General features: G+C 39.5%; 1 protein-coding gene across 2 annotated transcripts in view; it reads right to left on the bottom strand.

Annotated features, from left to right (window-relative positions):
• Positions 1 to 531: 531 nt before the first annotated feature.
• Nell1 (neural EGFL like 1) overlaps positions 532 to 13,779 on the bottom strand; it is an 884,393-nt gene continuing 871,145 nt past the window's right edge. For both annotated transcript variants that reach the window (XM_051148614.1, XM_051148615.1), the window contains 3 exons: positions 12,110 to 12,286; positions 9,663 to 9,887; positions 532 to 935 (listed from right to left, as the gene is read on the bottom strand). In XM_051148614.1, the coding sequence (XP_051004571.1) occupies positions 885 to 935; positions 9,663 to 9,887; positions 12,110 to 12,286 (453 nt within the window). In that variant the 3' untranslated portion in view covers positions 532 to 884. The remainder of the gene's footprint in view (positions 936 to 9,662; positions 9,888 to 12,109; positions 12,287 to 13,779) is intronic.

The raw sequence follows: 13,779 nt of genomic DNA, 5'->3' as shown, positions 1-13,779 counted from the left end.
TCAGAAAACTTGGCTGTTAAGTGCAGAGGGTGTAAATCAAAGGAAAAAAGATGGCTGAGCAGACTCCTTATGCCATGTTTGTGGTATATGGGGGAGACTTGTATTATTCCATTAGCCTTATTAATAAAGTACTTTGCTAGTTTTAAGTACTATATAAAGCCTATATAAAGCCAATTTTTTTCTTGCAGTGCTAAGAAGAGCTTTTAAGATCACAGCTTAGAAATTGTGGGTAAATGTGTCACTTCATTTATTTTTCCAAGAGGGAGGAGATAGCACTTTTTGAAATGATGTTTAATAGTGTCTGACATCCTTTCTCCCTCAGTGTATCATAATTGCCCTAAGCAGTTTTCAGCTGAGTGAGAGGGCATCTGTGTCCAACAGCTTGAAATGGAAGGATGCTGTGGACAGATGCTACACATCTTCGTGGACACATCCCATGGGAATCTCAGTACTATGTGCAGGGAATGAGACAAAAGTCACAACAGGCAACTTTATTTTTTTAGAATTTGATTCAAAAATCAAAAATAAATAAATAAATAAATGGTGCCAAGTCTCTATTATGTTAGTACAGAAAATAAACAAAAAATACATTAACATTTATCATGGGACCCTTTAGATGTATCCGCAAATGTTCTGATGAAGGAAATGTGATTTACAACACAGAGACTCAACAACCATCGACTGGAATGCACGGTACTGCAGGCATCTAGACTAGGTCAGCAAGGATGAGCAAAGTGGTGAAGGCAACCCAACACCTTCCTCAGATGGAGACTTTGGTAATTGAGTGTGGTTAAAAAGAAAAAAAAAAAATCAGCCCCTCCTCTTCCATGGGTTTGATGGTCATTTTGTCCGTTTTCTCCTGTGATGAGTCCATTTAAAATACTTCAGTTATTTTCTAGACACTCCAGATCCACAGAGCAGCAGACTCTCCCATTCTGTGGGAAAAGAACACAAACATCAGCTACTGAGACAGAATAGACACTGATGAGACACTGATGGGCAGTTTGCAATCTATGTTCAAAGTAGCTGAATAGAGGATATGCTTCAAAAAATGGGAAGAGGACCTCTAGTTTTGAAAAGGAAGTTAACCATGGGATGACCGTTCAGGTGACCTTGGGCTGAAGCTTTGCCAACAAATCAGTTTCATGCCCTACCTGCATTCAATCTATGCTCTGGATGCACTCCAACAATCCAAATTCTCACAATGTATTTGCTAACTTTATTTCCAAAAGGCACCTCACAAATATAAATGTCTCAAAAGAAACAATTTCCCATTTCAAAACTAATGGAAAGTATCAGTAAGACTGAAGGCAAATCCAAGCTAGAGTCAACAAACATGCATACATCAAGGGTAAATTTGACTCCTCACCTCATCGAGATTAGGGAATAAATTCAGGAAAGTTTATTAAAAATCAATTTTATAAATTGACAGAAATATGCTTTTATAATTCCCTTTAATGAATCTCAAACCTGACATTAAAGAGGACTTGGATGCTCTCGGCCCCATCTTCAACAGATCACGCAAATCTTCTTTAACCCTTTTTCCTTCCCACTTATCCCATTCTCTAAGCCCCTGGCTCCAACAGGCATTCTCTGGTAAGCTACTAGCCATACCTGCCAGGAAATTAGGAGGGCTAACTGCAGGTCTCTACTTTTCCTTCCTCTCCTCCAAACCCAATCTTCTAAGTATCATCCCCAGCTCTGTCACAGGGCCCACTTCTTCTCTGCCCCCATATACAGAGATCATGCTGACTTTCTTCTCCAACCTTACTTCCCACTCATTCTTCATCCCAGCCCTCAGTTCCAGCAAACTGTCCCTGAGAGCCTGTAGGCCAACTGCAGATCTTCCCACTACCTCCTCTTCTCCAAACCAGTCAGTTTCATCTCCAGCTCTGTAACAGGCTGGTGTGCTGTGGTCCCTACTTCTTCTCTGCCCCCATCTCCAGCATCTTCCAGAGGAAAATCTAAGTGATCTTTCCATCCAACCTTCCTCCCAACACATCCCTTTGTTTCAGGCAATAGCTCTAGAAGGCATTCCCTGGGAAACCTCTAGCCAAGCCTGCCAGAGGATCAAGTAGGCCAGAGAAGCAGGTAGTGAGCTTCAGACCTTCACTCTCCTTTCCACCAAATCCAGCCACTAGCATTATCCCTAGATCTGCAGCAGACTGCCTGCTGTGAACTTTCCTTACTTTCTGCTCCCATTCTTAGAGACTAGGCAGATCCTGGTGGAACAGCCTGCTTTCCTCCCACCTGTAGATTTCTTCATCCATCCATATTTCTAAGTTTAGGACCCAATACTATAAACATATTGTGCCCCAAAACTCCAGTGGACACATCTGGTAGTATCCTAGTAGTATCCCCTCTCAGTTCACACAGCCACCCCCACCTCCTAAGAGCCAGAAATACAACATAAACCAAGAAACACACACACACACACACACACACACACACACACACACACACACACACACACACGTCCAGATATCAGCACCTAGATTTATAACCCTCCAAAACCCGAATACCTAGATCTCTGCATAATAACAATATTACTAACAATAAAGACAATGTATCCCCATTAAAGCTCAGTACCATTACTCCAGTATGTCCTGAAGAACTCCACATACTGAAGCATAAAACAAGAAATTTAAAATAGACTATGAATATGATACAGGTCTTTAGGGAAGAAATGAATATAACCATTAAAGATCTATGAAAATACAAACAAACAGTAGAAGGAAATAAATAAATCAGTTCCAGACCTGAAAGTGAAAATAGAATCAATAATGAAAACACAAACCGAGGGAAATATGGAAATGAAAAATTTAGGAACTTGATCAGGAACCCCAGAATATAAGAGATGGAAAGGAGAATCTAAGCATTAAAGACAAGGTAAAAGAAGTGGACACCTTGGTCAAAGAAAATGTTAAATCTATGCAAACTCTAAGCAGAAAACAATTAGGAAATCTGGGATACTATGAAATAGCCAAGTACAACAACTACAACAATAATGATTAACATGAAGAAAATAAGACAAAATCAAAGGCATAGAAAATATTTTCAACAAAATTATTGAAGAAATTTTCTCTAATCTAAAAGAATTAAATTCCAATCAAGGTACAAGAAACATACAGAACACCAAATAGACTGAACCAGAAAAGAGTGTTTTGTAATAATAATAAAGAAATTAGTGTACAGAACAAAGATAGAATTTTAAAATCTGCATGGGAAAAGACATATAAAGGCAGACCTATTAGAATAATACCTGACTCATCAATAGAGACTCTTTTTTTGGCAATATGTGTATCTTTTAAAAATATTTTATTAATTTATTCATATTACATCTCAATTGTTAGCCCATCCTTTGTTTCCTCCCATTCCTCCCTCCCTCTCATTTTCCCCCTACTCCCCTTCCCTATGCCTATGACTGAGGCAGACTTCCTCCCCCTGTATATGCTCATAGGGTATCAAGTCTCTTCTTAGTAGCCTGCTATCCTTCCTCTGAGAGCCACCAGGCCTCCGCATCCAGGGGACATGGTCAAAATTGGGCCACCAGAGTTCGTGTGAAAGTCAGTCTCCACTCCACTCAATAGTGGAGAATGTCCTGTCCATCAGCTAGCTCTGGGTAGGGGTTCGAAGTTTACTGCCCATATTGTCCTTGGCTGGTGCCATAGTTTGAGCAGGACCCTTGGGCCCAGATCTGCCCATCATAATGTTCTTTGTGTAGGTTTCTAGGACCCTCTGGATCCTTCTATTTCCCCATTCTCCCATGCCTCTCTCACCTAAAGTCCCTAAAGGATATCCTCCCCTCCCACCCACTTTCCTGATAAGTGAAGACTTTCATGGGATATGCATCTTGGGCTAGTGTCTAGATATAAGTGAGTATATACTATTTGACTCTTTCTGCTTCTGGGTGAACTCACTCATTATGATCATTTCTAGCTCAATCCATTTATCCACAAATTTCAGAAATTCTTTGTTTTTAATAGCTGAGTAGTATTCCATAGTGTAAATGTACCATAGTTTCTTTATCCATTCTTCTACTGAGGGACACTTAGGCTATTTCCATGTTCTGGCTATTATGAATAAGGCTGCTATGAACATGGGTGAGCATATGTCCCTGTTGTGTGCTGGAGCATCTTCTGGGCATATTCCAAGGAGTGGAATAGCTGGGTCTTGAGGAAGCCCTATTCCCAGTTTTCTCAGATAGCACTAGATAGATTTCCAAAGTGGTTGTACTAGTGTGCATTCCCACCAGCAATGAAGGAGTGTTCCTTTTTCTCCACATCCTTGCCAGCATGTGGTGTCACTTGAATTTTTTATCTTAGCCATTCTGATGGTATAAGATGGAATCTCAGAGTTGTTTTGATTGCATTTCCCTGATGACTAAGGAGGTTGAGCATTTCTTTAAGTGTTTCTCGGCCATTCAATATTCCTCTGTTGAGAATTCTGTTTAGTTCTGAGCCCCATTTCTCAATTGGGTTATTTGGTTTGGTGGTGTTTAATTGCTTGGGTTCTTTATATATTTTGGATATTAAACTTTTGTCAGGTGTATGGTTGGTAAAGATCCTTTCCCCGTCTGTAGGCTTTGTTCTATTGACAGTGTCTACTGCCTTACAGAAGCTTCTTAGCCTCATGAGGTCCCATTTGTTAATTGTTGACCTTAAGGCCTGGGCTGTTGGTGTTCTGTTCAGGAAGTTGTCTCCTGTGGCAATGTGTTCCATGCTTTTCCCCACTTTTTCCTCTAACTGATTTAATGTCTCTGGCTTTATGTTGAGGTCTTTGATCCACTTGGACTTGAGTTTTGTGCATGGTGACAAATATGGGTCTAATTGCATTTCTCTACATGCATTCATCCAGTAGACCAGCACCATATGTTGAAGATGTTATCATTTTTCCATTGAATCGATTTGGCTTCATTGTCAAAAATCAAGTGGTCAAATGTTTGTGGATTCACCTCTGGGTCTTCGATTTGGTTCCATTGATCCACCAGCCTATTGCTGTGCCACTACCATGCTGTTTTAATTACTGTTGCTCTATTGTACAGCTTGAGATAAGGTATGGAGATTCCTCCAGAGGATCTTTTATTGTATAGGATTGTTTTTGCTATTCTGGGCTTTTTGTTTCTACAAATGAAGCTGAGAATTGATCTTTCAATGTCTTCAAAATATTTTGTAGGTATTTCTTAAAAACCACAAGGACCTTTTCTAAACTAAGAGACACAGATGCCAGCCCAGGCCACTATACTCAGCAAAAATTTCAATCACAATAGAGAAAGACAGTTTAAGATAAACCCAAATTTAAGCAGTATCTGTCTACAAATCCAGCCCTACAGAAGGAACTAAAGGGAAAGTTTCAACATGAAGATTATAACCACCCCCAGAAAACAGAGACCAGAAAATTGGAAGAGAGGAAAAACAACTCCCACACACCACCACCAACAACAACAGCAGCAAAATAACAGAATCAACCAACACAGCTCACTGAGAACTCTCAACATCAATGGTCTCAATTCCCTAATAAAAAGATACAGGTTAACAACATGATGTGAGAAATGGATCTAACTTTCTGCTTCATCCAAGAAACATACCTTAACAACAAGGATGGATATCACTTCAGGATAAAAGTATATTCTAACCTAGTAGATTTAAGAAGTAAGCTCATATAGCAAGATTAATATTTGACAAACATAGGCTTTATACCAAAACTAATCAGAGGAGCTGGGGAAGAACACTACATACTTACCAAAGGAAAAAAATCCACCAAGAGGACATTGAAATTCTTAACATCTAGGCACTAAACACAGGGTACCCAAGTTTGTAAAAGAGACACTGCTGCAATTAAATCCCTCACAGACTGATGATAGTGGGAGACTTCAAGACAGCACGCTTACCAATAAAGAGGTCATCCACATAAAAACAAAATAAAAGAAATGCTGGAACTAGCTGATGTAATAAACCATATGGACCCAGCATATATTTCAGGATATTCACCCAAGTGCAAATGTACATACACACACACACACACACACACACACACACAGAGAGAGAGAGAGAGAGAGAGAGAGAGAGAGAGAGAGAGAGAGAGAGAGAGAGAGGGAGGGAGGGAGGGAGACTGCCTTCTTAGCAGTTCATGGAAATTTATCCAAAATTAATTACATAATTGAACAACAACAACAAGAAAATCTCAACATATCTAAGAAAATAGAATAACGTCCTATATTCTATTTGACCATTATGGATTAAAGCTGGATATTAACAACAAAATGCTTACAATTTGATGTTACTGAACAAATCCTTACTGAATGGGAAAAAAATGGGTCAAGACAGAAATTGAGAAATAAATTGAGAATGTTTTTTAATTGAATGAAATGAAACACAACATACCAAAAATTATGGGGACATAATGAAGGCAGTTCTAAGAGGCAAGTTAATAGCAGTTAAGTGTCTACAAAAAAATGCAGCAATCTTATATGAGTAACTTAATAGCATATCTGTAATCTCTAGAAAAAGAAGAAATCACAACCAAAGAGAATCTCTGGCAAGAAATAATCGAACTCAGGGCTGAAATCAAGAAAACAGAAATAATAACAAAAATGTCAATGAAACAAAAAGGTGGTTCTCAGAGGAAATCATTAAGATTGACAAGCCCTTAGCTAAATTAACTAAAAGATAGAGAGAAAAATACAAATTAACAAAAATTGAGACTAAAGATAGGCCAGAACAACATACACTAAAGAAATCTAGAGTCATATAACATACTTTAATAACCTGAACTCAAATAACTTGAAAAATCTAAAAGAGCAGACAATTTTCACAGTATGTACCACTGGACAGAGCTAAATCAAGAGCAGATCAGCAATTTAAACAGACACATATCCCCTAATAAAATGGAAGCAGTAATTAAAAATCTCCCAACCCTCCCCCCTCCCAAAAAAAAGCCCAGAGCCCCGGAACTCTATCAGACTTTCAAAGAAGAGTTAACAGCAATATTCGTTAAATTATTCCACAAATTATTCCACAATTATTCCACAAAATAGAAGCATAAGGAACATTGGCCAACTTGTTTTATGAAGTCACAACTACCCTGATATTCAAAACACATAAAGACTCAACAGAAAAAGAGAATTATCAGCCAATTTCCGTATGAAGGTATATGCAAAAATACTCAATAATATATTTGTAAACCAATCTAACAACACATCAAAAAGATCATCTTTCATGATCAAGGAGGCTTCATCCTAGAGATGTAGGAATAGGTAAACATACCTAAATTAATAACTATAATCCACCAAAAAAGTTCTGAAATAACAAAAAAACTGCATGGTCATCTTATTAGATGCAAAAAGGTCTTTGACAAAACTAACATCTGTTTATGATTAAAGTGCAAGAGAAAGATTTGGGATACAAGGGACATACCTCAACATAATAAAAACAGTTTACAGCAAGCCCTTAGCCAACATCAACGTAAATGGAGAGAAACTCAAAGCAATTATGCTAAAACCAGGAACAAGACAAGGTTGTTAACTCTCTCCATACTTATTCAACACAGTGCTTGAAGTCTTAGCTAGAGCAATAAGACAACTGAAGGAGATCAAAAGGATACAAATTGCAAAAAGGTCAACATATCTTTATTTTCAGATATGGTAGAATACATAAGTGACCCTAAAAATCTCACTAGGGAACTCTTAGAGGTGATAAGCACTTTTAGCAAAGTAGCTGGATACAAAATTAACTCACAAAATTCAGTAGCCTTTCTACATACAAATGGAAAATGCACAGAGAAAGAAATCAGGGCAATAACACCCCTCAAAATAGCATTAAAACATAAAATATTATGTGGCATGTGGTAACTAACCAAGCAAGTGAAAGACATATGATTCAAGGCACTGAGGAAAGAAATTGAAGGAGATACCAGAAGACGAAACACTCAGAGCTCTCCACCTTAAATAGGATAACTCCATCAAATCCCCCCACTTTTTTTTTTTTTTTTTTTTTTTTTTTTGATCAAAGAGCCTTGCAGAAGATGAGCCAGAAAGAATGTAAGAGTCAGAGGAGATAGAGGACACCAAACAAACAAGGCCTTCAAAACAAGTACCAATACACACATGAACTCACAGAGACTGAGGCAGCAGGCACAGGGACTGCACAGCTGACATAAGTGGACACATGACCCCATCCCTAACCAACCCAGAACTGATCTCCGATTGATAACTTACAAATGAAAATTTAGTTTTCTCCAAGGGAGTCCCACTGGAGAAACAAATGGCCAGCAGAGAATGAGCTCAGTGGCGTCTCCGAGGGTTCCTTGTCTTATTATGTCATCTCAGAGTTTTCTGTTTCTTTTTAATTTTTTTAATTTTAGGCTAGTTTTAATTTTAATTTTAATTTTTTACCCTGCATGTCCTTTTTGTACATATTATGGCTCCTGGCTTTGTGATTTGTTTCATGGGAGATATGTATGTGAGAACAAATCGGTCTTTGCATCTGTGTTTCTTGTGCATCTTCTGGGCTTCTTTTCCTTCTGTTTGTTCTGTCCTATTCCAACATGTTTGTTTTATCTTATTCTAGTCTATGTTTTAAATCATAGTCTTTAGAATCTGTTTTGCTTTCTAAGGAGAGAGAGGAAGTGGGAAGAAACAAAGAGGAGCAGAGGGAGGGGAAAGTATAATCAGGGTATATTGTATGAAAATAAAAACTATTTCAATAAAAGAAAGGGGGAGGTGAAGAAATCAGACAACCCCAGTGCCTATGTCTTTTGGCCACCTTGTTTGAGGTCGGTGAAATTCCAGATGTGATCATGGTTCCTTGTGATTGGATGCTGGACATTAGTTTTCCTACTGGGGATTTATCTTTATATGGTACGTTCTAAGAAACAGAAGTGTCTACACTAATAAATCCATTAAAAGAGAGACAAGCTGGAAAGCCTCCAGTGAGGGCAGAGGTGGAGGCAGGCTTTGAGGGGACCAAGTATACTATCTATCTTAATATTCTTAATTACGAGAATCTGAAAGCAATGGTTCGGCTGGGATTTTGACTGTGCTTGATCAAGCATTGCTGTAAGCTGCCTGTGGTCATGACTCCATGAACGCCAAGGGGAGGGAGGGAAGGAGGGAAGGAGGGAGGGAGGGAGGGAGACCTTTCAAGTCTGAAAGATACACAAGGGTAGGAAATCTCCAAAAAGACAGAGACATAATCACAGTCAAGCACCACAAGAGATTCAGGAACATGTTTGGTAACGTGAAATAAGATAAAATAAACAGCTACAAAGATCTCTCTCCTGCCCCACCACTGATAGTTTCTGTAATTTTCCAAGATGAAGCTAAGAATTTATATGCTCACTTTCTTTTCCCGCTCTTCTCCTCCCTCTCCTCTCCTCCCTCTTCCTTCTTTCTCTATCTCCCTATATCCATCCTTTGTTTCTCCTTACTTTTTTATTGTAGGTCAAAATAACTTGAATTCTTGATACTTGGTAAAATTCAGTGGTTTTAAGGCAAATTTGTATTATTCCATGTCCCTTTGTAATCTGCCTTTATACACACAAGGACCAGCTAATATCTGTGTATACTAACAGTCCTGTGTGAGAACATGCACCCATGGAATCTGAGTTCAGAGATTTTAGAAGGAAACTGTCTGTGTCTCATACATCCTAGGTCAGAGGGTTACCTTGCATTTACAGGTTGTACAAGGAGATCCAGCCATTGTCCACACTGCACCGCTCAGCCGCGAAACACCGGAGCTGTCCAGGCAAGTTTTTCTGATATCATAGGCAATATTATCAGCCAGGCAGGGGTCATTGACACAGCGGGGACAACACTCCCCTTCAAAGACGGCTGTGTATTCACAGCTCAAACTAGGGCAAGCTAGAGGCCAGCAGTCTGCCTCTCCTTCCTGTGGAGAGAAAGATGAAATGAGTGGCCCTCGTTCCTATGCAGTTTTATATTCCGGTATTCCATGGGGAAAGAGAGCGCTACTGTTCTCACTCTTCCCTTGCTGAATGCTTCTATCCTGCATGACAATGTGTAGGATCCATCCTATTCTTCTATGAAGATACCACCTTCCAGGAGACGGATATGCTGACTACCTAATCCAGAGTTCACAGAGAGTCCTAAGTCCACCTGTTTGTGTTCCAAGAACGGTATAAGGTTACTTTTTTATCATGTTGTACTTTTTTAAAAAAAAATCAGGTCATACTGTATAATTGGTATAACAACATTCACTTGAGCTTTCAGGCTCTGATTGGTTGTTTCCCGTCCCTGCTGATGATCAGAGTTTTGTCCAACAGATGCTAATAGAACAAACAAGCAAACAGATGGTAAAGTGTGGGTCGTGTATAGAGAGATGCTTGCTTCTTTTAAGGTCCAAAGTGAGACCATGAGAAGTAGAATATTTTGACAGCTGTATCAACTTAGAAGCTGGTGTCAAGTTCGGAGCTGAGGTTGGATGTTATCAGGAGCCAACCACCCCATGATTCTAAGGTCTTCAAGACACAACTTGAATGGAGCCTCTACCTGTCCCCTTCTGGTCACAGGAACGATTGAGCTACCTCTGACAGCAAAGTCTCTCCATGCAGCCTCACTGCCATCATGTCACTCACTTTCTGCTGTGGTGATTCGCATGTAAGTTATATGTCAATGTCTGCAGACTTCGGGGCCCAGTGCAGGTCTTGACTACATCTGCCTGGTACACAGGACATCACTTGGAGTCTGGCAAAGGCAGACATACATACTAAATGTGACCCATATAATTCTAAAGCAATTTTAAGCTAATGCTCAGTAGTTTCTGTGATAAAAAAAAAAAAAAAAAAAAAAAAAAAAAAAAGCACATCCCAAAGATTGGACCTTCAACATGTGCGTCTGAAACTCTTTGAATGCAAGCATCATGGGCACCATGGATGCCAGTAATTCCAGCTATCTGACGACCAGCTTCTCAAAGAAAAGTGGTTTTCCAGACTGATGCAGGAAACAGGTCTGTAGTTGTTCACGTGTGCTTGTCCTTGGAAGGGAACTTGTAAAATTGCCCATGAACTGATTCTATCTACACTGCAGTCTTAATATTAAGATGTATTGTAAAGGATGCACGTTCCAACTGCTTGCACACTAACCTGGGGATTTATGGAAACTTAGAGAATGCTTTCTCTATGTGCAAGTTTTCGTATAGAGCCCAGAGAGAGTAAATTCATTTCACTAAACACTAGGCACCAAGCTAAGAGCTTCCTTGACAAGCTGCCTGGGGTAGAATGCTCAGAGATGGAGCACCACAATCCCCAAAGGGCTGTGTCCTCACATCTTCCCATCCTTGGAAATCATTGTGCAGTAATGTAAAGCACACTGAACAAGATCTGAAAATCACATGTTTTCAAACTTTCCCAAATCCAGACATTGTATTACTATCCTCACATTGATATTTAAAATAAATATTAAAATACATATATGTTATTCTATTTGAACACCATTTCTAGGGAATAAAATAGAACCAACAGCAGATGCCACATGAAGGGCCATCTATGGCATTAAGCCAAGTGCCTACTGTGGTGAGAGCCATATTCATCTCTCCCATACATTGTCTCATCTTCCATTACTGGAACTCATAAACTTGTGACCATTTAAAACAAAGAATAATAACTGAAATGCTTTGGCATGTCCAAAGTGTCCACATCAAGCTAGCCCATGAGACATTTATAGAATTGGATTTTCAGCCTTTCTCACGCAAACTCTGTCGCTTCTATTATGTTTCTTCCATTGGCGCTGTTAAAACTTATGTCAAAGGCATTAATAGGTTTGACTCTGTCTGGACAATCATTGCCTATAAAGCCACTGAAGGTTCCTTTATAAGGATTTTTAATGCTCTGGACTTTCAAAAGTATATGGGTACATACAAACTATGCTCAGGTTAAATTGGTTCCATAAATACATTCTTTTTATTTCTGCAACATTTTAAATGCAATGTAAATAGTTCCATGCAGAGTACATGCCCCCCCCCCGCCCAGGTTAAGCACAGCCTGTGATGCTCTGCATAATACTGGAAACATCTTGAAATTCCAGCCCCAAAGCACATGAGTCTATAACCTTTTCTAGGGTAAAGGCACCAGGATCCCCAGGAAGCTGACATACCAGACAGCGGCATTGCTGGCAGCTGTGGGTCCAGTTGTCTCCACTTCGATAGAGCTTGTGTCCACTTTGATCTAAACATTGGCTTGTGACCCTGGTGTCACACTCTGGACAGCAGAAAAGGTCAACATTTGGATTCTGGCAATCGCAAGCTGTCCTCCGACAGAATATCTTCCCGTCCTGTTGAGAAGTGAGGTCAAGGAAGTTTTGTGACTAGAAAAATGTGTACGCACAGATGCACTATGAAAATCAAGCCTTGTAAGTACTTCATAGAGCTCACAGAATAAACTTCTTAGACTCTGAATCCATATTATCTACCTCCCTTCTTGTTCAAGGCAGGCATAGCCTTTCTTTACTGGAGCTTGCCAGCAGAGCCATCCAGCCAAGAGACATTATTAAGTGCACCCAAGAAAAAACATCAACATCTTCTTTGAACTTAAAAAAATATGTTTCTGGGTAAGAATTATAGCTAATTTAAGCAGCGTAACTGAATGTGATTAAGAATGCATTCCAGTGGGAAGGGAAACTACATAGTGGTTGTGTCTTAAGGAAAGAACAGGAAGGGGGGAAAGGGAACAAGGAAATGAGGGGAAATGAGAACAAACTGCACGGATGTGTATGTGGAAATGTAAGGAAAGCCTGAGAATGTGTGCTATGACAAGGAATAAGAAAACACACTCATTTCAGTGGAAAGCCATGTGACTACATTGTCCTAATACACAAGAGCACCAGCAAACATGTTGAAAGGTGCTGCCTAATTTTATACCTACCCCAATACTTAAGGAATGTGGGAAGAATTAACAGTGGCCTGGAGACATTAAGTGCTGTAAATGTATCCTTTATTTTCCTGATGTAATTGTCTTTTGGAAAGTTTATTGAAGAATATGCTCACTTTTTCTAATTTTTTTCTGAAAATTGGCTGCCTGGTTCAACTCAGCGGTTTTGGCTCAAACTCCTTTCCAAGCTGACTGATTTAAATTGGCTTCTCTCAGATTCTCACTGAGTTGTTCTGCTTGGCCTCAAACTAACTCCAGCAATGTTTTTTCTAATCTTCTGGCTCCTTTTTATGCTCTGGCTTCAACTGCCTCTGCACAAACTCATGAATGAACTCAATAACAAACTCAGCCCCACTGTACTGCACTCACTGCTCTGATTCCCAACTGACTGACTGAACTCAACTGCATTCAACTCCTCTCAGCTAAACTGACTCATACACACCTAGATCTTTTGATGTGTTCCCTTGCCAGAGCAGCCATGTTGCTGGATTAAAGTTCCCCGACAAAGAGCCTTATGCAGATCACACAGTGCAGCAACATCTCTAAGCCTACAACTGAGTCTTATAGTGTCTAAAGTATTTTCTTCTACAAGGAAGTCTTTAGGTTGCTTATTTGAAGAGCTTATGATCAGTTGTCATCTTGCTCCATGAAGCAGCTCACCATGTTATAGAAACATTACAGTTTCAGGAACACTAGACTGGGCACTTGGTTATAAAGCAATGAAGGTCAATAGCACTGAACATTAAGACTGAGTACTTGTTGCATGTACTCTCTGTTTATCAAACTAGTGTCCTCTCTCCTTTGATGGATAAGCCAAAGTGTGAGACAGATAGCTACCTCTTATGGCTACAGTTGCTCTTGTTAAAGATTTACTTTTTAAAAAAAATAGTTATTTCT

The sequence above is a fragment of the Acomys russatus genome, chromosome 7, assembly GCF_903995435.1.
Source record: "Acomys russatus chromosome 7, mAcoRus1.1, whole genome shotgun sequence".
Classification (NCBI taxonomy): Eukaryota; Metazoa; Chordata; class Mammalia; order Rodentia; family Muridae; genus Acomys; species Acomys russatus.
Note: the sequence above shows the minus strand (reverse complement) of the source record. Positions and strands in the feature narration are given on the sequence as shown.